This window comes from Bos javanicus, chromosome 18 (assembly GCF_032452875.1).
Source record: "Bos javanicus breed banteng chromosome 18, ARS-OSU_banteng_1.0, whole genome shotgun sequence".
Lineage (NCBI taxonomy): Eukaryota > Metazoa > Chordata > Mammalia > Artiodactyla > Bovidae > Bos > Bos javanicus.
Window position 1 is genome coordinate 56,906,035 of NC_083885.1, and position 25,164 is coordinate 56,931,198.

Genomic DNA, 25,164 nt, shown 5'->3' on the forward strand with positions numbered 1-25,164 from the left:
TATAATTGAATCACTGCCGTATACCTGAAACTAACACAATACTGTAAATCAGGATACTGCAACATAAAATAAAAAATTTTCTAAAAAGGAGGACTTCCCCGGTGGTCTAGCCGTTAAGAATCTGCCTGCCAATTCAGTGGACACGGGTTCGATCTCTGGTCCGGGAAGATCCCACATGCTGTGGAGCGATGAAGCCTGTGTGCCGAAACTACTGAGCCTGTGCTCTAGAGCCTGTTCTCCACAACTAAAGTCCTGCGCGCAGCAACGAAGACCCAGCACAGCGAAAAACAAATAAATAAATGAATAAATATACCTTAACAAACTTTTAAAGAAAAGAAATAGGACCTTTGTAGTTTCCTGCATTTCCAGTAACAACCCTGACCCTCTCCCCTCCGGATTTTTCGGCACAGACGGTGCCCTCTGCCGGCAATGCCCCTTCTGCCCTCTTCTATATGACCACCTGTTGCTTATCTTAGCTCTGATGGCACATCCTCCTGAGAGCCACCTCCATCGACCCAGCCCCAAGGCCAAGCCCAGATGTGGGCCCCCACGGGGACCTGGACTCCCAGTGACCTCCCTCTGAACACTTGGGATCGCCCTGGCAGGGTGTGTCCCTTGATGGGAGGTTGTCTGTCTTGCTTGCTACTGTCCCCTCAGCCCCCGACTCTGAGCCTGACCCAGGGGAGGAGCTCAGGAAACCTCTCTTGAATAAATGAATGAACGAACAAACGAATGAATGAAACAGTGGAAGAGTGGGGCGGGGGGCACCGGGGGGGCCGGGAGACGGGAGTCAGGAGTCAGGAGGAGAGCAGACCTTATTGTAGAGGGCACAGATGTGTAGGGCCGTGTTCCCCGAGGCGTTCTGGGCTCCAGGCTCAGCTCCGTAGAAGAGCAGATGTTCCAGATGCTGAGAGTGACCGCGCTGGCAGGCCTGGAGGGGACCGGGGGCCAGAGCCCGGGTCAGACCCACCTGGCCACAGCATCTGTCTCTCTCCTTCACCTGGAGGCCAGGCAGCCCTGCATCCGCCACTCCCCCTTCCTTCTCCTCTGAGGCCCCATTCTCGCTTAGGGACCCATGCTGTCAACGTCACCAGTCATTCCAAGGCCCAGGCCTCCAGTCTAACTCCTCAGAGTCCTGGTGGTGACACCTCTATGCTTCCTCTTTGGGGACCATGCTACTCCCACCTCCATCCCCTGTGAGGACCTCAGCACCCGCAGCCCTAGGCCCTTGGATTAGGGTCCCCGATCCCTGCCCACCCTCGGGGCCCACCTGCCGCCCATGCCACCCCAAACCTCGCTAGGCCGAGCGGGAGCACCTGGTGAATCTCCTGCCAGCCGTTCTCATCAGCTATGCCCAGCTGGGCCCTGTTGTACAGGAGCAGCTCGCAACAGCGGGGGTCACCCCCCACCATAGCCGTGTGGAACAGGGGAGTCAGCCCTCGGCGGTCCTTGTAGTTGGGGGAGCCCCCAAGATCCAGGAGCGCCTAGGAAAGGTTTAAAAAAAAAAAAAAAGATGACAATCACACAAGTAGTGGCTGGTTATCAAGGGCCAATTGGACGAAGAGACCTGGGTAACCTCACACAGGGTCAGAGCCAGAGCTGATGCTGCCACGATGCCCTTGAGTGACCTTGAGGCTGGCCCTTGCCCTGTCAGCCTCTCTCATCCCTGTGAACAACAGGGGGACTGGGGCGATGCCTCCAGAGGACCCCTCCCTCCCACTGTGAAATCCTGCCCAGCCTTCCCCCATGAGACATGCGGCATGAGCCACTGAAGAGGCTTAATGCCTCAGTGCCCACCTACTCAACAGGCTGGTGGTAGGGAACCAATCAGAGAAGGGCGCCTGGATGCAGGAGGGCCCCTGGCTGAGTGGGAGGTGTGGTGAGGTCCAGGATCGCAAGAAGAGGCAGGGAAATGGTCTGAGAGGGGGCAAGCTCGGACTTGGCTCAGCCTCACTGGGGCCGGGGGCTGGGGTGGGGGCAGGGAGTGATCCCCCTCGAGGAACGGATCTGGGCCTGGAAGACTGGCAGCTTCGAGCGTGTGAGGAGTGTTGGCGGCGCCGGCGCCGTGCGAACAGAGTCACGGTGGCGCAGTCCAACAGCACATTTCCAACATTTGCGGTGATGGAAATAGTTACAACCGCACGATCCAACATGGCAGCCGCGTGGGGGGCTACTGAGCCGCTGGAAGGTGGCTAGTAAGCCTGAGAATCGGAAGTTTTAATTTTAGTTCATTTTCTTCTATTTAAATCTAAACGCCCCCCCCCCTCCCCCGCCCGTGGCGCTAGTGGCTGCTGGATTGCACGAGCGCAGGCCTGGGAGGGAGGGATTGGGCGTGAGCAGGAGTGGGGTTTGGGGGTATGTGTGTATGTGTAAAGTCGCTTCAGTCCTGTCTGACTCTTTGCGACCCCATGGACTGTAGCCCACCAGGCTCCTCTGTCCATGGGGATTCTCCAGGCAAGGATGCTGGAGTGGGTTGCCATTTCTTTCTCCAGGGGAACCTTCCCCGCCCAGGGATGAAACCCACATCTTTTATGTCTCCTGCCTTTGCAGGAGGGTTCTTTACCACTAGAGCCACATGGGAAGCAGGTAGGAGAAGGGGTTTGGGGGAGGAGGGTGCATGAAGAGGGTCTGTCAATTCCAGGGCTGTGAGGCAGACCTTTGGGACTGGTGTCTGACTGCCTTCAGGGTTCTTCAGGGAAGGATTGGATAAGGGAAGGGAAGGCTGGTTAGGCTGAATCATCTATGAACCATGGTGTTTACCAACAACTTCAGGGGAGCTCTATCCTGACCTATGGATGAAGAGGGATCAAGTGCCCTTGGGTAGGAGGAGAAAAAGAACATTTTAAAATAAGACCGGGCAAGCTGACTCCATAAATGTATATGTGCGTGCTCAGTCGTTCAGTGGTATCTGACTCTTTTGGGACCCTATGGACTGCAGTCCACCAGGCTCCACTATCCATTTTCCAGGCAGGAATACTGGAGTGGGTGCCATTTCCTTCTCCAGGGGATCTTCCCAACTCATGGATTGAACCCAAGTCTCCTACATCGCAGGAGGATTCTTTACCTCTGAGCTACCTGGGAAGCCCCCATGTATATATACTGAGGATCTATGAGCTTCATCTGCTTGTAAAGGTGCATTTTAGGCACTATACTGGGCAGTAAGGAGATCAAACCAGTCCATCCTAAAGGAAGTCCATCCTGAATATTCATTGGAAGGACTGATGCTGAAACTGAAGCTCCAATACTCTGGCCACCTGATGCAAAGAGCCGACTCATTGGATAAGACTCTGATGCTGGGAAAGATTAAGGGCAGGAGGAGAAGGGGACGACAGAGGATGAGATGATTGGATGGCATCACCAACTCAATGGACATGAGTTTGAGTAAACTCCAGGAGTTTATGATGGACAGGGAGGCCTGGTGTGCTGCAGTCCATGGGGTCGCAAAGAGTGACACACGACTGAGTGACTGAACAACAACTGGAGTAGAGGGCTGTATTTCAGGTGAGTGAAGGTGGAGTACTGGGAGAGTGAGCTGTAGGTTGAGAAGTGAATGGAAGGGTTGAGTTGGGAAGCAAGAGGACCAGTGTCTGGGGGGAGCAGATAGGGGAATGGTGTCTGGGGGCACGGTAGGAAACTCACTCTGTATTTTAAAGGGTACCAGGGGACTTCCCTGGTGGTCCGGTGGTTAAGACCCTGCATGTCTGGTGCACAGGGCATGGGATCAGGGAACTAAGATCAGGGAACTAAGATCCCACATGCCGTGCCGTGTAGCCAAAAAATAAAAAAAATAAAGGGCACCAGGAAGAGTCTACACCTCGGGGAGACAGAGGTAGGTGTGGACTGCTGGCTCAGCGGGGCTGGAGAAGTTCTGGGTGTCAGGAAGTTAACATGATCTACCTGGGGGCAGGGCAAGGGTCCACATGACCATCAGTTATAGCTGATCACGAGCCTTGAGCTGGGGAGGGGGGCTCCCAGAGGTCCCAGGAGGGTCTTGGGTGCAGTCAGAGGAGTGACTGTGGAGGAGGGAGGTGGACAAAGGGGCCGGGGGGATTGGCCGGACGTAGTCTGGGTGAAGAACGCAGTCACTCGGGGGTGTCTCTGGGCTCTGGGGAGGGTCCTGGGAGGATCTGAAACCTCACCGTCAGAGCGAGGCAGTGGCGGGCACAGGCGGCCTTGTGTAGCGCGGTCATGCCATCCCGGGCCCGGAAGTCAATGTGCGCCCCGCCCAGGCATAGGGTTCGAATCACCTCTACGGAGCCTTCGGTCTGAGCAGCCAGCGTCAGGGGGGTCTCTGGGAGGCAGGGGGAAAGGCCGGTCATGTGCAGCCCCTGGGCCTCATCGTCCCTGACTCCCCAGCCCTCCCAAAGCACCCCGCCCTGCCGCCCGCTCCCTACCTCCTGAATCTGAGTCATGATAATTGGGGTCCAGCCCCTTGTCCAGCAGCCGTGCCACCTTATCGGATGTCCCGAGCTGCACGTACTCCAGGAACTTCTTCAACCCCGTCTGAGTCGCAGATGAGAGAGAGAGAGAAGACAGGCGGTCAGGGAGGAAAGAGGCAAGGCTGGGTTTGGAGCAGCGCTGTCCAGTGGAATCACACAGCAAGCCACACATGCCATCGAGAAGTCCCTAGTAGCCACCACTTTTTTTAAAGGAAGAAGACCTTCCAATTATATTGAAATTCACTTCGATGACCTATCTGTTTTTAGTCTATCATATATATCCACAATATTACTGATTCAACAGGTAATCCACATGAAATTTATTACTGAGATACTTTCAGGGGTACTGAGTCGTCAAGATCCATTGTGTATTTCACGCTCATAGTGAGGCTCAATTTGGACCTGGTACACCGCAGGTACCCCGGTGGCCGTATGTGGCTGGCTGCTCCCGCAGATGGTACAGGTCTGGATGGATAGACTGTTCGGGGGAGGACAGAGACAAGTGCATGGTGGGGTGGGGCTGAGGGTAAGAAGCAGCCAGCGAGCTTTCTTCCCAAGTGTCAAGGATCGTTCATTTCACTTCCGACCGAAGCAGCCCCCTGACTTCCTCCCAGCTTTCAGGGGACCAGAAGAGACGCAGGCGATACAGCCTGAGGACTGGAGGGCAAGGTGTGTGAGTACACAACTAAGTCGCTCAGTTGTATCCAACTCTTTGTGGCCCTACGGACAGTAGCCCGCCAGGCTCCTCTGTCCATGGGATTCTCCAGGCAAGAATTCTGGAGTGGGATGCCATTTCCTCCTCCGGGGGATCTTTCCCATATGGGGATCAAACCTGTGCCCCCTGCATTGTCAGGCGGATTCTTTACCACTGAGCCACCAGGGAAGCCCCAGAGAGCAAGATGCCAGGAGGATAAATGGCTGCAGAGGAGTGCATCCTTGGATCTGGTAGAGATTTAGGCTCTGAAATTGTGTGAACTGCAGGGTGTCTATGAAACTGCCCCTAGACAGAGGGACACTAGATACCAGAGTCACAGGCCACGTTGGCTGGGGGTGGGGGGGCTTTCCTGCATGGGATATAGGGGCCCCAGGAGATGAGAGGGGAGAATCCAAGGATGAAGAAAGTGGGAGCCAGGTGGAAATGGCACGAGCCTGGGCAGAGGCACAAAGAGAAAAGATGAGAAAAGCTCTGATGTATGCTAGAGGCGGGAAGGGATAGTTAAGGACTTTGGGAAGGTTCTGTACGCATTATTGTGTTTAAAATGGATAACCAACAAGGATGTACTATATAGCACGTGGAACTCTGCTCAACACTGTGTGCCAGCCTGGATGGGGGAGGAGTTTGGGGGAGAATGTATACACGTATATGTACGGCTGAGTCCTTTCCCTGTCCACCTGAACCTATCACAACATTCTGAATCAGTTATACTCCAGTACGAAATAAAAAGTTTTTTTGTTTTTTTTTTTTAATGAAAGGCTGTGATGGAGTCATCAGGTGCATTTGGGGTTGTCCCAAATATGACACAGCATCCCAAGTTAAGTGTGAGATGCTGGCAGAAGAAAAGAAGGTTTGCAGGGTCGTTGGGAAGAGCTAGGAGAGAAAGTAGTTAGGGAAGGGGGCTCCAGGTTGGGGGTGGTGGCGTAAGTGCCAGCAGGGTTCTCTCACCTTCGTGTGCAACTTGGCCAGCTGCTTCTCATCCAGGTTGGTCTGCTTGTAAACACGGGTCTTGTATCGGAACTGAGGCCATGGGGGGTGGGGGCGGTGCGGGTGACGGGAGAGACAAAAGACTCAGAGTCAGGAGTCTGGACCTCTTCTGAGCCAGGGAAGTCAGTGCAGGGTCAGGACGAAAAATAGCCCCAGAGTCTTGGCTGGGTGGGCAGAGGGCTGCTGGCCACTACGGGCCTGTGGACTGCAACCCCTAAGGTGTCTGGACCCCGCGGGGTATGTTCTAGAATAACCACTGTCATTTCCCACTTTGGTAGGCCAGAGGAAACTTGGGGCAGGGAAATGACTCACCCAAGGCCACTCTGCCTGCTGGTCAGAGGCAAGAACGCCCTGGTAATGTGAACTTAGGCCTCTCTGATTCTGATTGTTAAGTCAAAGTGTTCAGTCACTCAGTCGTGTCCAACTCTTTGCGACCTCAATGGACTAGCCCACCAGGCTTCTCTGTCCATGGGATTTTCCAGGCAAGAACACTGGAGTAGATTGCCATTCCCTCCTCCAGGGGATCTTCCCGACCCAGGGATGGAATCCGTGTCTCCTGCATTGCAGGCGGATTCTTTACCCTCTGAGCCACCAGGGAAGCCCCGGGATTCTTAGGGCACCCTTTATATCCAGAAATGCCCACAGGGTTTTCCCTTGCTGAGGGCTGGGCTGGGAGAAAAAAACGGGGAGCGGGCAGACGCCTGCTTGCATCTGCGAAGGGGCTGGGAAGGCTGTGGGGGTCTCACCTCCAGGTAGGGCACCCCCTTCTCGAAGGACTGGGGGTACTCCCGCAGCAGCCGCTCCTCCTCCAGGAAGTTGGCGTCCCGGCCCGAGGTGGCTGGCTGGAACAGGCCATAGTTGAGCACGTCCTGGAGGCTCTCGCTCAGGGCACAGAGCACCTGCTGCTTGGCCGTCCAGATGGTGGCATCGGGGTTGAAGCGCAGGCATTTCTGGTGGGGGAGGCGACAGGAGAGAGAGAAGGGGCCTGAGGTGGTCTGCAGAGGGCTATGGGTGATTCCCGGGACAGCGGAGGGCTGGGGGAAACCCATGAGGGTCTGGCAGTGGGGGCCATGTGTGAGGGCATCCAGAACCAGAGCCCCCCTCCCCTTCCCCTCTCCCCGTGCAGACTCCAGTGGTCCCTGTCTCCCACCACCACCCCACCCCCCCGCCCCCCATCCGCCGGCCAGCAGGCTATTGCTCACTGTCTGGTGAAGGTCAGGGATGCCGATCCTAAAAACCATCATGCTGAAGTGGGCGTCGTCTGGGACGGACATGGAGCGGCTCTGGAGGCCTCGGATCGAGGCCAGGCTACCAGGTGCTGCGCTGCCCCGGCCCCGGGTCCCCCGGGGGCCTCTCCCGGGCCCGTCTGGGGAGCTGTCGGACTCTGAGCCCCCCTCGGGACACTCGCTGACACTGTGGCGTTCTTCGTCCTCGCTTGACGCGGGGCTGTGGGTCATCGTGGGGCCACTGGGCGATGGGGGACGGCAGCATCACAGGCGGCTGGCGGGGGAAGGGGCAGGGGTGGCGGTCAGACCAGGAGCCCAGGCCCTTTGGAGGCCACGGGTGCACTCAGTGGTCAAACACGGTCCAGGGCAGTGGCTCCAAGCTGCCCGAGGGAGACAGGCAGGAGGCTGGACACACCCCCAGACACTCCTACCGCCTCCAAGCTCTCTCCTGAGCTGCCGGGCACACACGCCCCCACCCCCCCCAGCCCTGCCATGCTGCCTGCACGTGTCTCCTTCCCTGCCCTTGGCCTTGCTCGCAGCCCCCCGCCCCTTCTGCGCCCCACTTTGCCGCTGACCCAGCGCGGCGGTGTCCCAGAAACCGCAGAATCACCGCGGGAGCCGCTGGCCCACTTTGCCAGGCCAGGGATAATGCAGCTAAAATTAGCCCAGGACAGACAGGTGGGCGACCCACCGGCACCTTGCCCTCCTGGCCCCAGCCTGGCCCCTCCTCACGCGAGGTCCTCCCCGCCTTCTGCTCCTGGTGCCTCCCGGATGACCGCGAGGAGGCTGAGATGTAGTAAGGAGGAGAGGGAGGTGCCCTGAGCCTAGGGTGGAGCCGGTGACTTCACTGAAGTGTGGCTGACCGCGTGTGTGTGGAGGGCTGCTGGAGAGCCAGCATCCCAGGGGGCAGAGGCACCTGGCCGGGGCAGAGAGTACCACACATGAGGTGTCCCCCGGGGGGAACCACAAGAGGTGGCCTGTGCAAGCTTCCGGGGGGCATCTTGAGAGGGTGTGTGGGTGGGTGGAGAGACTGGCCCTGGCAGGGCTGTCCGGGTGACAGCCTTGCGGTGGCCTGGGTGGGTGTAGGGCGGCGGTAGGTGACCTGCGGGTGTGTTCGAGGCCTGGCGCTGCTGGGTGGAAGGACGGGCATCGCCTGGTCCTGGGGGCCCCACTCTGAGGGAGACTGGGGGGCTGGGAGGGAGGCTAAGGAGTGGGATGAGAGTCTGGTGGGTGAGGGTGAGATCCCCACTATTCTTCAGATCCCCACTGTTCTTCGCCCCTGAATTGGTCTTATAAGGGTGAGTCCAGATGGGGCCCTTCTTTCCCGTTTTCTCCCCCCCTCCCACCCCAGCACCGGAAACCAGAATGTCTGGTCTGGTCCCTCCCCCCCACACCAGGCCCGGCTCCTGCACGTTGCCATGGAGATGGGAAGCAGTGGAGGGTACTGCTGACTTTGGGGGAGTGGGGATGGGCTGGGGGGGTTGGGGAGGGAAGACAAAATGTGTGCGGGGGGGAGGAGAGTTTCAAGAACTGTGGGCGAGCCAGCCTCCAGCCATGGGCTAGCCACCCCCTCCCCTAAGCGTGGCCACGGCTCCCTCCCCCTCTGGGTACCCAGCAGAGCCTCCCCTACTTGGCCCTGGCGAAGACCCCCCACCCCCCCGCCCGGCCTCCTCCTACCCGGCGACTCCACTCCCACCTCCAGACCTGGGGCTGGCAGCCACTCCCCCTCGGCTGACCCCGGCTGACCCCCTCCCCCAGCCTCCACGGACTCCTGAAAGCAAAGCTCGCCCGGTCCCCCGGCGCGTGCGGCTGCCCCCAACCCCCAGGACCAGCTCGGGCCCCTCCCCCTCAGCCCCCGAGGGAGGGAGCGGGCACACTCCGCCGGGGCGGCATGAATCAAACGCTCCGCGGCTAAGAATAGCTGGCACGCAGCTGGTACCGAGACGGGCTGAGGAATCGGCGGGGGGGGGGGGGAGAAAGGGGAGAGAGGGGGTGCCCTGGGAGGCTGCGGGGGTACGGCGGGGGGAGGCTGCCGGCGTGGCCGAGAGCCGGCCCGGGAGAATGAATGGAGGCGGAGAGGCTGGGAGAGGCGGGCAGACGGAGCCCGGGCTGGGGCCGAGAAACTGGTGGGGGAGAGCCCGGGTCCGCGGAGAGGGGGCGGAGGCCCCCGGGAGCAGGACTCGGGGGCGGGAACCGAGGGGGCGCGCCGGCCAGTGGGGAAGGAAGCGGGGACCGGGTTGGGATGCAGGGAGCTCGTGAAAGGGTGGGAGGGGATTGGACGAGTCTGGAAGGAGAAGCCGAAACCACAGGGGGTCGAAAGGGGCGGCGAAGGCCGAGGCCCTGACCCCCGCTGGAGGGGGTGGGCGCCAGAATGACCACGGCGAGGGGCCTCGAGGGGTGGGGCCGCAGGAGGGGTCCAGGGGGCCCAGGTGGGCCGCGATGGGCGAGGCGGGGGAGTGGCCGGGCCGGGCTGGCTGGGAGGCGGTTACCGCGACCGAGCCCTCGGCCCAGGAGCGCGGGGAGGCGGGTTCGGGCAGGGGGCTAAGGGGCCGCATGCCCCCAGCAAGTCCGCGATCCGGGACGGGGCACGGGGGACCCGGGCGTAACCCAATTTGGCGTCGCCCGGGGCAACGCTCCCCTCCTCACCCCCGCCCCCCACCGCACACCCGGGCCGGGAGCCCGGCGCTCGGCCAAGGACGTCCGGGGCGCCCCCGCCCCCGCCCGCGGCCCCAGGCCCGCGCTTCACCCCCCAACCCAGACCCCCGGTTTTCGGCCCCCTTACCTGCCTGGCGGGGCTGCTGAGTCCCGGTCGGCGGCGCCCGCGGCCCCTCCCCCCTCCCCCCACCCCCACCCCCCCGGAGACGGGGGACCCTCAGGCCATGCCCCACCGCCCCGGAGGGCGAGCGGGCCCGGGGAGGGGGCGGGCGGGGGCCGGGGGGGCGGGCGGGGGGGCCGCGGACCTCACCCCCCACGCGGGCCGGGCCTGGCCATCCGCAGAGCGCCCCCCCTTGCGCCGCGGCCGCCGCGCCCCTCCTAGCTAGCCCGCCCCCGGCTCGGTCCGGCCGGCTCCGGGCGCCGCGTCTCCGTCGGCTCCTCTCCTCGGCCTCAGGCCGCCGCCGCCGCCGCCGCCGCCGCCGCCCGCTCCGCGCCTCCTCTGCCTCCCGGCTCGCTCTCTCGCTCTCGCTGTCTCTCCCTCACCCGGTCTCTCTCTCTCCCTCCCTCCCTCTCTCCCTCCCTCCGCCCTCTCCCCTCCCTCCGGGAGCCGGCGGAGGAGACATCGCCCCTCCCCGCGCCCCCAAACCTCGCCCATCCCCCCCCGCCGGCTCCGCCCCCTCCCCCTGCCCTCCCCCACCGCTCCTCTCCGCCGCCAGATTCCCGAACCCTGACTCCACCCCTGCTTGCCCCAGTACCCCGGGGATGGGGCTCCGCCCCCCTAAGGGTGCCTCTCCCCGCACTCCCCCAGGACCGCCCCTTCCCAGGGCGCCCCCACCACCTCTACCCACAGTAGGGTGCAATTAAGTATTCGTTGCTAGACTCTACACCCCCAAACTGGATGGTGAGAGCTATAGATTCCTGCCCTGTCCCCCCAACACACACACACCTTCCCGCAAGGCACAGGTGCAGCGAGTCGCTCCCCAGCCCTGCCCCTGCAGACATCTCCACATACACATCTTCTCCAGGGCGTGCGGGCTCTCGCAGGATACATTACCATGAGCACAGCCAGCTACATCATGTACATATCACACCCGTGTGCCGGAGCATGCACACGGCAGAGCACACGCGTCTACCCACCCCACACACGGGCACGCAGCCCGCTGTGCTTGCTCAGAGCTCTAGCTCACACGCAACCCTGAAACAGAGACACAGAACCACAGGGAGACGTGTGCTTTGTCTCCATCACATTCACCCACCGTGCCCTGGCCGTCCATCACACAGGTGTGCACATGCCCATCGAGAAGCACGACCCTGCACCACCACTTCCTTCCCGATAATTATCTCTGACATTTCTTGAGCACTTTCTGTGTGCCTGGCTCTGTGCTGGGTTTACTCCTCAACTTTGCACACTGTAATCCTCTGGGCTATGGACTTGCACTATCCCCATTTACGAGAGGGGAAAACTGAGGCCCAGAGAGATTAAGCAATTTGCCCAAGGTCACCCAGCCAGCAAGAGTTGGTGGCCAGGATCAGAGACAGGTGGCCTGGCTCAAAGTCTTTAGACTGCTGTGTGCTGGGGTTCAGTACTGGCCACTCCATAGCTGCATATCTTTCTTTGCCACACATGATCCCCCCCAGCCATCTCCGCATTGCACGTGGGATACACCTGCAGAGACAGGGCCGATCCCATAGGGCAGCGGTGAGTGTGTCGCCACAGCCCAGGCCCCTACCCTTCTCCCAGCTCCAACAGCTCCTCCAGGGCCACCAACCGGAGCCCAGGCACCTGCGGAGGGCAGTTCCAGGCAGCCTCTGGGTGTGCATCCAGCTGCAGGCTTTGGGGTGCCATGGGATGAGCGGGAGCAGGTGCCAGCCCAGCTGCCCCAGGAGGCCCAGTTCTGGATTCACCCCCACCAGCCCAGGTGGTGAGCAGCTGGGCCTGGGGAGAAAACAGCTGCCTGTGTGTGTCGGCACCAGCAGTGAGAGGGGCTCTGTACCCTTTCTACAGTTTATGAGGCTTTTCTCGGCCTGGGCATCAGCTCTTGGTGAGGGGTCCCCAGGCTCCTCATGAGTGCCCAAGAGAGGCCCGAGCTCTGAGGCAGTGGGCAGCCTGCCCAAGGTCACACTGCCCTTTGCTTTCTTGGAAAATGGAAAAGTCTGGCTGTGTTGATTTCCAAGGCCCCATCCTGGGGCTCCCAGCAGCTGAGGGCGGATGCCCTGCTCGTGCCGGGAGCCAGAAGCTTCTGCTAGCTGCCGCCGCTGTGCTGGTAACCTCCAGCAGGCCCAGCTGTCCCCTCTCTGAGCCTTGGTGTCCCCCCTGGAAGAGTGGGCCCTGTGATCCTGGCACTGCCTGCCTGGCTGAAGCTGGGGAAGCCCTACATGACTCATGGGTCTGGCATGGAGTGGGCATGGCCAGCCTCCTGCTGCTCCTGCCTCTGCAGCCTCCCTGCCCCTGCCCTCATAACCTCTACCCCGGTCACCAGGCACCCCCACCCCCACCCCCACCCCCAGGGCCACAGGAAACTCGAGTTTCCACTTAAACACAATCATGCAGGGTTCAGTCTTTTGGCAGAGCTGCGACCCCACTGCCAGGGAAGGCTCCTTTCCTTGTTCAATTGACTGAGTACCTACTATGCGCTGGGTTGGCCCTGTCCTAGCTCCGAGGATACAGCCATGAAGAGGGATGCCTGCCTTCATTGGCGAGAGACAGACATCAAACAGATAAACAAGCCAGCTAGACAAGGCTGGTCTTGATTCAGCCAAAAAAGACAAAAAGGGGTGTTTGAATAAACTACCTGGGGAAGGCCTCTCTGAGCTGAGACCTCAGTGATGAGAAGGAGCTGGGGGGAAGAGCCTTCTAGAAGGAGGAAAAGGCTGGCGCAAAAGCTCTGAAGCGGGAAGGAGCTTAGCATTCAGGAAGTAGTGAAGAGATCAGTGTGGCTGGAGCTTGGAGGGGGGCGGTGAAGGGAGTGGGGGTGATGAGTTTGCAGAGGTGCAAAGGATCCACCCTTCCCTGCCCACCCCCAGGCTGGGCAGGCCAGGCCTGTGCTGAGGCCAGGGTTTGGCTTCACTCCCGCACATGATGGGAAGCTGGGGGGGAGCAGGGGAGTGGGGAGTGATGTGATCTGATTTACGGTTTGGAAGCATTGCTCTGGCTGCGGCAGGCTGCGTGGATTGGAGGGGCTCGGGAGGAAGGAGGGGAGAGGCAGGAGGAGAGGACTGCAGTGGTCCAGGCAGGAGATGAAGTAGCTCTCAACGCTCAGAGCTCTCTGTGCACCCAGCCCAGCAGCTGCTTACTCCACCTCCTGGAGAAAGCTTCTCGGACCCCACCCAACCTCCACCCTCCCCTCTGCCCCAGCCCCTCACCCAGATGGGGCTGTCTGCGGGGTCTGTGAACAGCTGGAATCCCCCATGTTACCCCCAACCAGGACCCAGACTGCAGGAGGCTTCCAGGAAAGCATGGCAGATGGATCCAAGAGCCCTACCTTTCTGGGGGCTGCACACAAGCCACACGCGTGCTCTTTGCACGGATCCCCACAGACAGGCACAGATGCTCATTTGGATCTGGAGCAAGGGCCTGGAGGGCAGGATGGGAGATCTGGGGGGCAGGAGGTGCTCTAGAGCCTGAGAATGCTGTGAGAGCTTCATTCCACAGGGTGTGTGGGCAACGGTGGCCACAGGATAATAACAACCTTAGCAAGACCTTGAGGTCTCCCCTGACCTGAGGCGTGGCCAGGGAGAGGAGAGGGAAGCAAGGCCAAGCCCTGGCAACTCCCCGAGGAGGTTCCTGGGCAGAGGCTGAGCCCCCAGGATCTCTTGGGGAGCTGGCTCCATCCTCCTGACCTTCTGGAGCTTCTGGCCGAGGCAGAAGGGAAGAGCAAGACAGGACGGAAGCAAGCTCTGGAAAGTGGGAAGAGGAGGGCGTGTGTGGAGACCCAAGGCGGGATCCAAGCTTTGGAACGTTGGAGGTTTCCGGCCACAGAGGCAGGGCCTCCGGGGAGCCAAGAGAGGCGGGGAGAGACACACACAGAGGAGCAGAGACCAACGGACTGAGACAAGAGTTGGGAGGAGAGGGACCAGAGAGAAGCTGGGAGAGGCGCGAACCAGGGGGCTGGTGATCAGCACACACTCCGGGTCCCCAGAAACATTCTTCTCCTCCAAAACACACCCTTCTGCAGCCTTGGGTGCTCCGAGACCAGCCTGATGCAGGCCGCCTGGCTCCTTGGCGCGCTGGTGGTACCCCAGCTCCTGGGCTTCAGTCATGGGGCTCGGGGAGCTGAGAGGGAGTGGGAGGGGGGCTGGGGTGGCGCCCAGGAGGAGGAGCGGGAGAGGGAAGCCCTGATGCTGAAGGTGAGTTGGAGACTGCTGGGACTCTAGTGGCGGGACCCGGGTGGGCGACTGTGGGCTTGGGAGGGGTGTATTCCAGGGTTAGAAGAATGGGCAACGGGAGGGATGGGATAGGCTCGGAGGATGAAGGTGATGGGTTCAGAGAAGAGGGCAGACAGCCAGCTGACAGCTGGAAAGGGGCGTCTGGGGAGTCTGAATGTAGCTGCCAGCCTGGCCCTGATCACCCTCCTTGCCTTAGCATTTACAGGAAGCGCTGGGGCTGCCTGCTAGGAGGGGAGATCAAAATCCCGAGGGAAACTCTGAAGGCAGGGGGGCCTGGGCGACCGAGGAGAACGGGCAGGGGGAGGAAGACGAGGAGGAACCCACACCGACCCCCGGCGTCAGCCCCAGCCCCTCTCCCACCCCGGAGGACGCCATCACTTATATCCGTAAGTAATCCTTAGCTCCGCCCTGCGCCCCCCAACCCCGGCCTCCGTGGTCATTTTCACAAAAAAGAACCGTCCTTTCCCTGCCCCAGGATTTTTCAGTTGCCCACCGCCCAGCTCGGAGCCCTCACACCCAGGAGCTCCGGGTCCCCGGCTTTGCCTTTCAAGAGACCGGGGTGGCCACCGGCCCCTACCTTCCAGAAATCTTGAGGGCCCCCACCCCTCACCCCAACTCCGCCCCAGAAGCCGTAGGTCCCGGGTCCCCCCCACGTCCTCCAGTACCCTGGCTCCGCCCCCAGGGTCCCCGTCCAGCGTGCGCCCTGTCCACCCGCAGTGGGTCGCCTGGCCGGCCTGGACGCAGGCCTGCACCAGGTGCACGTCCGTCTGCACGCGCTGGACACCCGCGTGGCCGAGCTTACTCGGGGGCTGCGGCAGCTGAGGGAAGTGGCGGGCGACACCCGCGACGCCGTGCAAGCCCTGCAGGAGGCGCAGAGCCGCGCCGAGCGCGAGCATGGCCGCTTAGAGGGTGAGTCGCATCCCGCCGGGCGGGGAAGGAGGGACGATCCAGGTCAGGCCGCGGACCGGTGGGGAGAGGGGAGCCCCGAAGGGTGTCTGAGACTTGAGGACCCTAGGTGTTAGGGGCGAGGGGAGGGCGGCCCTCGAGGATTTGGGGTGTGCTGGCTGATGGGGAGGGTGAACGTGGTCCCGACCGTGCTAGTGAGCCGACCCTGCTCGGGCCGTACCACGCCCCCTACGGTCCCGCCCCCACGTCCTGGCCACGCCCCCTGGCGGCTCTGTCACTGGCTCCGGGTGACTCTGGTCCCGCCCTCGACCCGCCCCCGAGGCACTAACCCCGCCTCCGCTCGGCCCCGCCCCGTCCCGCCCGCAGGCTGCCTGAAGGGGGCGCGTCTTGGACACAAGTGCTTCCTGCTCTCGCGCGACTTCGAGGCTCAGGCGGCGGCGCAGGCGCGGTGCGTGGCGCGGGGCGGGAGCCTGGCTCAGCCAGCTGACAGTCGGCAGATGGAGACGCTCACCCGCTACCTGCGCGCGGCGCTCGCCCCGTACAACTGGCCGGTGTGGCTGGGCGTGCACGACCGGCGCGCCGAGGGCCTGTACCTCTTCGAGAACGGCCAGCGCGTATCCTTCTTCGCCTGGCACCGCGCCCCCAGCCCTGAGCCCGGCGCCCGGCCCAGCGCCGCGCCGCACCCGCTCAGCCCCAACCAGCCCAACGGCGGCGTGCTCGAGAACTGCGTGGCTCAGGCCTCGGACGATGGCTCCTGGTGGGACCACGACTGCGATCGGCGCCTCTACTATGTCTGCGAGTTCCCCTATTAGCGGGGCCGGCTCCCCCCCTCTCCACTCCGCCCCACCACCCGCCTTGTGCCTGGGCTATGCTCCCAGCAAAGACACCGTTCCTTCCTTCCTTCCTCGCCCGCGGATGGAAATGTGTTTTCCCTGGCTGGCCGATCCCTGGGGGACTCCTGCGGGGCCGGGACCCCTTCCTTGCCTGTCTTTCCCGGAGGCGGTGGGCACGAGGCTAGGTCCCGCGCCAATAAAACGTTGTGGAATCTCACTTGAGTAGGCAGTGGAGGCGCTTTTGGCCTTTTATCTTTTTGAGGGGCAAGGCCTGTCCCCCTCTTACAGGTATTATTCGAGCCCCAGATCAGAGTGATAGAGAACACATGTGCATACGTACACATGGTCATCTTCTCCTGCGCACAGATGTCTGGAGTCCACGAATGCACACGCGGCTGACACCTCTGCCTGCATTGTGCCCCCTACTCAAGGTCTTTGGGACCCAGAGCCTGTCAATCATTGTCCCAGGCCTTGGCCTTGGCCCTGTTCAACGAGATCTGGGAAGTCCTGCAGGAAAGACTCCCGTTTAACTTTTTTTTTTCTTTTTTTTAAGTGGGTCTCAAACCTGACTCATCAGATGGTACCCATAATGTCATGTAAAGTCAGGCACTGCCCTACCCCCTTCCCCTTCCCCCAACTCCGGGGCCTGTGTTTAGACACAAGCATAAGGACCTACCCAGCCTGGAAGCTCAGGCTCCCTCCCAACCGATCCCTCCACTCCTTGACTTTGAGGCCATGAGCTAATCCCTCCCCGCTATGAGCCTCAGTTTCCTCATCTGAACACAGGCACTATTACCCCTACCTTGTATGGCTCGTAGGGTGTTCATATGAGCCCAGGAAAGTGAGCATTTGGGAAAGGGTGGCGCATAAGGCACAATTACATTTTCTTCCCCCGCCATTTTTCATACCTTAATCCCCTGGGGCAGTGAGGACACCCAGGCCCAGCCTGGGCCTCAGCACTCTGGACAGCACTCTTTGGAGCAAGAACTCTTTTGGAAACACCCACCCAGTGTCTCCCCACATACAGGCATCATGGTATTCTGACCCTTATACCATCATGGAGCCCAGGAATCAGAGTGTGACCCTGTCTGTCCTTATGTCTGTGTCCCTTCCCTTTTGTCAGCCATGGCACCTCCCGCCTAAAGTGTCACCGTTGGCTCCTCCAGTGGGAGGAACGAGCCACTGTGTCATCTCCAGAAGTTGGGGGAGGGAGCACAAGCCACCCACTCCCTTTAAGAGTCATTTCCCAGCCCCACCGTCCCTATAGGAGTCACAGAAGCGGGGGTGGCTTCCGGTCAGGAAGACTTCCATCAGGAGACTGAAGACTTTGACCCAAATTCATCCCCCTCTAAGCTTGTTTCCCAGGGTCGCAGTAGGGCAGCAGGATGTCTTCTAGAACACATAAGGGCATCTCAAAGGGCAGATGAGGCAGACGACGATGAGTATCTGCTGTTACCTGGGAGAGCTCCACTCTCACGGACCTGACATTCTGGGAAGTCAGTGGATGGGACAGTTCAGTAGTTACCTGACTAGATTCTGGAGCCAGATGGCCCAGGTTCTAATCCTTCCTTGGCCACTTACCTACTGGGTAACTTGAGTGAGACATAACTTTGCTGTTCCTCAGTGTCCCCATCTGTACAATGGGGGTAATAAGATCTATACCCTAGAATAGTGCCAGACACAGAGGGGTCTTTGCAGCATGGGTTCTGATCCTCAGTTGGCTATTCCAGACACAGAGGGGTCTTTGCAGCATGGGCTCTGATCCTCAGTTGGCTATTTCAATCTCACCTTCACCTCTGCTTGCTCTCTCCAGACACTGTCTCTGCATATGCAAAGGTCCTTCCAAGAATTGGCTAATGAGTCACCGCCCCCCCCAGCATCCCTTCCCAGAAGCGTTAAGTACTGCCTTAGGTGTTCCAGAACGGCTGACTCCTCTCTTGACAGAGCCCTAATCAGCCATACTGGGGACCCCTGTGGGGCAGAGCTGGTATAACTAACTCCCTATTCCCAGCATCCCAGGCATGAGGGTTCTTTGAATGAAGGAAGATGCCTGTGTGATGCTATGGTGGGAACCCTGAGATGACTTTCTTACTGTTTCTCTTCCTCCTTGGTGTCCTGCAGGCCTCAGTCAGGCGCCTCTCCTGGGCTCCCAGTGGATCAGGGGCTTTCCTCATCGCACCTTCCATCATTCTAGGTGCCCTTGTTTGGTCAGTGTCTGTCATATCAGTCCAGAGACAAAGAGTTGTGTACACAGAGATGGCTGAGTTTGGGAATGGATGGCATTTCAAGGACTATTTATTCATCAGATCAGCTAACCTGTATGTTGCATTCTGGGCTGATTCTGGACTCAGCTCTGCATAGGGGAACCCTGCCACCTCCTCCAAGAAGCCCTCCCAGGCCTCTCAAGAGCCCAGAGTCTGCCAATGCCATCTCCCTGGCTCACCGTGGAACACCTGCGGTTTGAGAGCTTGAAGCCATGGACCAGAGACGGCCCAGCAGGTGGTTGGGATTGATGAGTTAAGGGGTTCCAGAGAAGTGGTGGAGGAAGGGCGCAAACCTGAGATGCCCCATCGTGAAGCAAAAGAACCAGGCCTGCACGGGCCTGGCAGGACTACAAATCCCAGCAGGCTGAGCGGCGGGCCTGCCCAGAACCACATTCCTAGAAGCCATCAGGAGCTTCTTGCGGAGCCTCTGGCAAGCTCCTTCCCCTCCTCCAATGTGAAGACTGCCTACGTTCCCTGCAAGCTGGAGGACTACACCCAGTCTCCAATCAGAGCTCAGATCCTGACTCCCCAGCCACTGGACCTCGCCCCGAGGTAGTTTGGGAAATGTAGTCTGGTCCCGAGTCAACCGGTAGAAAAACCAGAATTGGCAGAGTGTAACAGACTGCTAGTGACTAGAGAAGGAAATGGCAACCCACTCCAGTATTCTTGCCTGAAGAATCCTAGGGACGGCAGAGCCTGGTGGGCTGCCGTCTATGGGGTCGCACAGAGTCGGACACGACTGAAGCGACTTAGCAGCAGCAGCAGCAGCAGCATTCCATTAGCCTTAGAATGTAGTGGGCTCTAAGATCTTTCCCGAGAGAGTTTTTTTTCAAAATACGGATGAATTTCCACCGGTGTATCATTACCATTCTTTAAAAAGTGAAATCAATTCGTAGAAAATATCAAAATGCAGAGAAAATGGAAAGAAATAGTTCTCAAAATTTGAGTTCTTGAGTTTGTACTGAATTACAATATAAGACACAACATAAAAATTCTTCCTTTGCCTGCTAAAGATATGATAAACACTAGTCCAAACGACTTTAGCCTGTTTTAAAAGAATCAAAGCTTTTTATTTGGAAATAGTTTCAGACTTACAAATAATCTGCACAAACACAGATAGTATTTTGTCTTTGTGTACACCGTTTATCCAGATGTATTTATTAACAGTTCATCCCATTGCTTTAGCTTTATCATCATCAATCTATTTTCAACCTGAAAACATAAAATAGCCAATTATTTTGCCAGCAAAATGAGTTTATGTGGGAATAGCAGAAAAATTGCAATTTGAAACAAGAAAGCTGGGGTGAACAAGTCTGAAGAGGTGACGAAGCCGTCAGCTTTTATTAGGGTTCAAGAGAAAACGGGGGAGGATTTTTTAAAATTTATTTATTTTTTAATTGAAGGATAATTGCTTTACAGAATTTTGTTGTTTTCTGTCAAACCTCAGCATGAATCAGCCTTAGGTATATATATATATCTCCTCCCTTTTGAACCCTCCTCCCACCTCCCTCCCTATCACACCCCTCTAGGTTGATATAGAGCCCCTGTTTGAGCTCTCTGGGTCATACAGCAAATTCCCATTGGCTATCTATTTTACACATGGCAATGTAAGTTTCCAAAGTTTACCCTTTCCATACATCTCACCCTCTCCTCCCCTCTCCCCAGGTTCATAAATCTGTTCTCTACGTCTCTTTGGAAGGATTGTTTTGAATAAAAGTTCACTGGAGAAGAACAGGAGTTTGGGGTGGTAGTGGTTTCTTGTTGACTGCAAACAGGGGTCAGTGCATTGTTCCTAGGGCAAGGAGGGACCCTCTTCCCTCTTCTTAAAATCAGGAGATGAAATTCTCATGTGAAAACGTGTCCTCTCTCCTGTCCCAGGAGGAAAAATCTAATATTCTTAATCATCATAAAAAAGAAGTTGAGGGGCTTACCTGGTGGCCTAGTGGCTAAGACTGTGCTCCCAATGCAGGGGGTCTGGGTTCAATCCCTGGTCAGGGTACTAGATCCTGCATGCTGCAATGAAGACTGCGAATCCCATGTGCCGTGACTGAGACTGGCACAGCCACGTAAATAAATAAAAAATAAGCTGAGACTGAGAGAATTTTATACAAATAATTTTATGTAAATAGACCTTGTTAAAATAATTTTTATCTTTCTTTTTCCCTCTGGTTATGCAGGCTACAGGGCAGGCTATAGTCCATGGGATCACAATGAGTCCGACACAACTGACTTACTAAAACACACACACATACACACGCAGGCTACCATGTGTAATATGTACATGAAAGCTTGCTCATCAGGGTTTACTGAATTCATTTTAAATGAGGTTTTTTCTGTTTTCACTCTATCCATCTATCCATTCCATCCATCCACTCATCACTCATCCTTCCATCCTAACCTGATCACCAGGGACAAACCAAAGTCAGGTTTACCAATTCGCTGTGATGAAAGAAGGGATTCCCTGGTAGCTCAGCTGGTAAAGAATCCACCTGCAATGCTAGAGACCCCGGTTCGATTCCTGGGTTGTGAATATCCCCCGGAGAAGGGATAGGCTACACACTCCAGTATTCCTGGGCTTCCCTGGTGGCTCAGATGGTAAAGGATCCATGCAGTGAAGACCACATCCCAGAGAAGGGGCTGTGATCGAGCTATAGAATTTGGGGGAGGAGAGAAATTTGGCTTAAAACTCAACATTCAGAAAACTAATATCATGGCATCTGTTCCATCACTTCATGGTAAATAGATGGGGAAACAATGGAAACAGTGAGAGGCTTTGTTTTTTGGGGCTCCAAAATCACTGCAGATGGTGACTGTAGCCATGAAATTAAAAGACAACTGCTCCTTGGAAGAAAAGCTATGACCAATCTAGATAGCATGTTAAAAAGCAGAGACATCACTTTGTCAACAAAGGTCCATCTAGTCAAAGCTATGTTTTTTCCAGTAGTTGTGTATGGATGTGAGAGTTGGACTATAAAGAAAGCTGAGCACCGAAGAATTGATGGTTTTGAACTGTGATGTTGGATAAGACTCCCTTGGACTGCAAGGAGATCCAGCCAGTCCATCCTAAAGGAAATCAGTCCTGAATATTCATTGGAAGGACTGATACTGAAGCTGAAACTCCAAAATTTTGGCCACTTGATTCAAAGAACTGACTCATTGGAAAAGATGCTGATGTTGGGAAAGATTGAAGGCAGGCGGAGAAGGGGATGACAGAGGATGAGATGGTTGGATGGCATCACCGACTCAATGGACATGAGTTTGAGCAAGCTCTGGGAGTTGGTGGAGGACAGGGAAGCCTGGCGTGCTGCAGTCCATGGGGTCGCAAAGAGTCAGACATGACTGAGCAGCTGAACTGAACTGAGGAATTTGAGTGAAATTTAAGTGAAGCTGTGTTTTAATAGCTCGGGAGCAAAGCAGAAGTTTGTATAAATGAGTCAACATCAGGTCTGGACTGCAAAGTGGTCTCAGGGTCCTGTTTCCTTGGAAACTACAAAATTAAGACAAATGTGGCATGTGGTGTCTGGAAACTCTATCTAAAGCTCTGTGTCAGGGCTGGAAATGGAGGCTTCTTGTCTGTGTCAAACTGACTTACATCTTCCAGGCAAGAGTAGGATGTTTAACTTTTTTTTTTTTTCTTTTTGCCATGCAGCACAGTTTGCAGGATCCTAGCTCCTCAACCAGGGATCCAATGTAGGCCACTTGGTGAAAGCGCCAGGTCCTAACCACTGGACCGCCCGGAAACTCCCTGTTTAATTCTTACGGAGATACTTTCAAATAGCAAAGGTTCCAAAAGCTTAGGATTTTTGAGAACTACGTTTCTCAGTGAGTAAAATAGTCCTTTGTTGTTGCTGTTGTTTGAGTTGCTCAGTCGTGTCCAACTCTTCCCAACCCCATGGACTGTAGCCCGCCAGTCTCCTCTGTTCATGGGATTCTCCAGGCAAGAATACTGGAGTGGGTTGCCATTTCCTCCTCCAGGGGATCTTCCCCAACCAGGGATCGAACTCACATCTCCTGCTTGGCAGGTGGATTCTTACCACTGAGCCACCAGGGAAGCCCTAGTAACCCACAAAGGGAGTTGTTACAACACTACAGCTACGTGGTGGGAGAGATCTCTGGGAGAGATGTTACCTGTTCACTTTGCAGCTGGCTTCATCTGTGTCCACAGATGGCAGAGTTTTAGTCCCAGCTGGTTTAATTTCCCAAAATACATAGGTTTTCTGAAGCACGTAAGGGTTAGTTACACACATCACGGCCTTTATCCTTAAATACCTCCCTGTGTATTCTTCAGAATTAGAGATATTGCCTTGCCTGACCCGGCCGTAATCAACCTCAGTAAATGTAACATTTACATGATACTTGTATAATCTACTGGTGGTTTACTGGTTTAGTCAGTTGGCCCAGATGCTGTCCTTCATAGCATTTTCCCCATGCAGTTCAGGATCCGGCCTGGCATTACCTGTATTTCCTTTAGCTGTTGCATCTCCTTGAGTCTGGGACATTTCCATATTTATGATATTGACAATTTGGAAGAACAACTCTCCCCCTTTTTAAAAAAAATAGAAGTTCTTCACTTGAATTTGCCTGATGTTTCCTTATGATGATTACATTCAGGTTATATGTTCTCTAGCAGACTGTGTGAGGTCAGGTGTATCCTTCCTTTTAAGGGTCAGTTGAGAGAAGTGTGTGAAGCATGGGATGGCGTCTTTTAAGTTACTTTTCTGTTGTCAGTGGTTCTCTGTGAACATGACTCCTTTCTGGCTTCCTTGGGTTTTTCCTGGGCTACCCCCTGTTCATCATTTGAACAACCTGTCTCCTGCCCCAGCCCCCAGCCCCCATCTCCTAAAGTGCCAGCCTCATCATTTCTAGGAGCAAAGTGCTTCTTTTCAAAGTATGGGTGGTTTGTGTGAGCTGGGCCAGGCGGCAGTGTGAACGTGGGTTTTGGAAATCTCCTTGGGAAGGCAAGTCAACCTTCCCCTCTGGATCTCTCCACAGATTCCAAGTACAACCAGGCTTTGGTTTCTGATCTTGAGCAGTGACAACTCCTGGCCACCTTGTGGGCAGGAAGCCACAGCTGGGGTGGAGTCGGGGGACGGAGATGACAGGAAATGGAACACCAGCTCTGCCTTAAAAATAATCTCTTTGGCTATTTTGTAATATCTGATACATGTAAAACAACAGATACGTAAATATGAGGCATAAAAAGATCACCTATTAACCCATCACTCTATTCAAGAGTGGAGCTTCCCTGGTGGCTCAGTGGTAAAGAATCTGCCTGCCAATTTAGGAGATGCAGGTTCAATTCTTGGGTCTGGAAGATCCCTGGGAGAAGGAAATGGTGGCAACAAGCTCCAATATTCTTGTCTGGGAAATCCCATGGACAGAGGAGCTTGGCAGGCTATAGTCCATGTGGTCACAGGAGAATCAGACGTGACTTAATCACTAAACAACAACTGTTTAAGAGTACAACATGATAAATATAATTAACACAGCTGTGTATTTTATATGAAAGTTGTTAAAAAAGTAAATCCTCAGAGTTCTCATAACAAGGGAATTTTTTTCTGTTTCTTTAATTTTCTATCCATACAAGATGATGGGTGTTCACTGCACTTATCGTAGTGGTCATTTCATGATGTATATAACTCAAATCATTACCCTGTACACCTTAAGCTTATGCAGTACTGTATGTCAATTATATCTCAGTAAAACCTGAAGACAAAAATTTAAATACACTTGGAAAAATTTTTATGGTGGTATTTTCTTCTTACTAATTAGTAGTCTTTATATATTCTGCATACTAATCCTTTGCCAGTTTTGCATTCATTGCAGGACCTCCCTAGTGGCTCAGATGGTGAAGAATCTGCCTATAATGCAGGAGGTCCCTGTTTGATATCTGGGTTGGGAAGATCCCCTGGAGAAGGGAACGACTACCCAGTCCAGAATTCCGTGGACAGAGGAGCCTGGCGGGCTATAGTCCATGGGGTTGCAAAGAGTGGGACACGACGGAACAACAGTTTCATTTTCCCATGGATGCATATATTTAGAAAAAAAAATGAATGGGAAATTTTATTATATGTAAATTAAGCCTCAATGGAATTGATTTTTTTTGACAGACCAACAAAGTTTCATGTGTTTTGTTGGCTGGGCTTATCCCCATTCAACATTTCTCTTTGCTGAAAGGCAATTGCTTTTTTAAACTATTGGATCTTCCCAAGGCTAACGTCTTGACAGAGCAACTTTCACTTTGCATTGCAGATCTGTGACTTGTACTTTTTGTTTCTTGATGGTGTTGTCTGTTGATTAGAAGTTCTTAAACTTAGTGCAGTCAAATTTCCAAGTGCTTTTGCTTGGTACTTTTGGGGGTTCATTTAAAAAATCCTTCCCTGTCCCCAGGTGACACGGTGTAAATACAAAAATGTCAAAAACAGCATAAATAAGGAAAACATATTTCTATAGGTGGATGAAAAGCATTTGATAAGAACTTTATTCAAGAAAAAAAAGAAAAAAACTTTATTCAATAGATATATTTTTCTGCAATGGGTTAAACATCTAATTCAAATAGTGGGAAAATAAATAAGCCATGAATCAAAACCACAGAAACAAGCAAAAAAGAAATGATTTTTAAAATATGGGCAAAAATTAGCCTATTATACAGAGTAAAGTAAGTCATGAAGAAAAACACCAATACAATATGTTAATGCATATATATGGAATTTAGAAAGATGGTAACAATGACCCTATATGTGAGACAGCAAA

General features: G+C 55.9%; 2 protein-coding genes across 5 annotated transcripts in view; one reads left to right on the plus strand and one right to left on the minus strand.

The window, feature by feature from the left end:
• Nucleotides 1-10,251, minus strand: part of SHANK1 (SH3 and multiple ankyrin repeat domains 1) — a 51,322-nt gene extending 41,071 nt beyond the window's left edge. For 2 of the 4 annotated variants that reach the window (XR_009730575.1, XM_061386105.1), the window contains exons 1-8: nt 10,150-10,251; nt 7,344-7,641; nt 6,888-7,091; nt 6,103-6,174; nt 4,395-4,503; nt 4,140-4,291; nt 1,317-1,484; nt 815-931 (exon numbers count right to left, since the gene is read on the minus strand). Coding sequence is in view for 3 of the 4 variants with exons in the window: in XM_061386105.1 (XP_061242089.1) it covers nt 815-931; nt 1,317-1,484; nt 4,140-4,291; nt 4,395-4,503; nt 6,103-6,174; nt 6,888-7,091; nt 7,344-7,598 (1,077 nt within the window). In the remaining variant the exon portion in view is untranslated. The remainder of the gene's footprint in view (nt 1-814; nt 932-1,316; nt 1,485-4,139; nt 4,292-4,394; nt 4,504-6,102; nt 6,175-6,887; nt 7,092-7,343; nt 7,642-10,149) is intronic. The other 2 variants (XM_061386107.1, XM_061386106.1) reach the window with 1 other exon arrangement.
• Nucleotides 10,252-13,197: 2,946 nt separating this feature from the next.
• CLEC11A (C-type lectin domain containing 11A) lies at nt 13,198-16,364 on the plus strand. Its single transcript, XM_061386170.1, has 4 exons — nt 13,198-14,369; nt 14,605-14,794; nt 15,126-15,317; nt 15,681-16,364. Exons 1-4 carry the CDS (start codon nt 14,223-14,225, stop codon nt 16,124-16,126), a joined length of 975 nt encoding a protein of 324 aa, XP_061242154.1. The 5' UTR covers nt 13,198-14,222; the 3' UTR covers nt 16,127-16,364.
• The last annotated feature ends 8,800 nt before the right edge of the window (nt 16,365-25,164 follow it).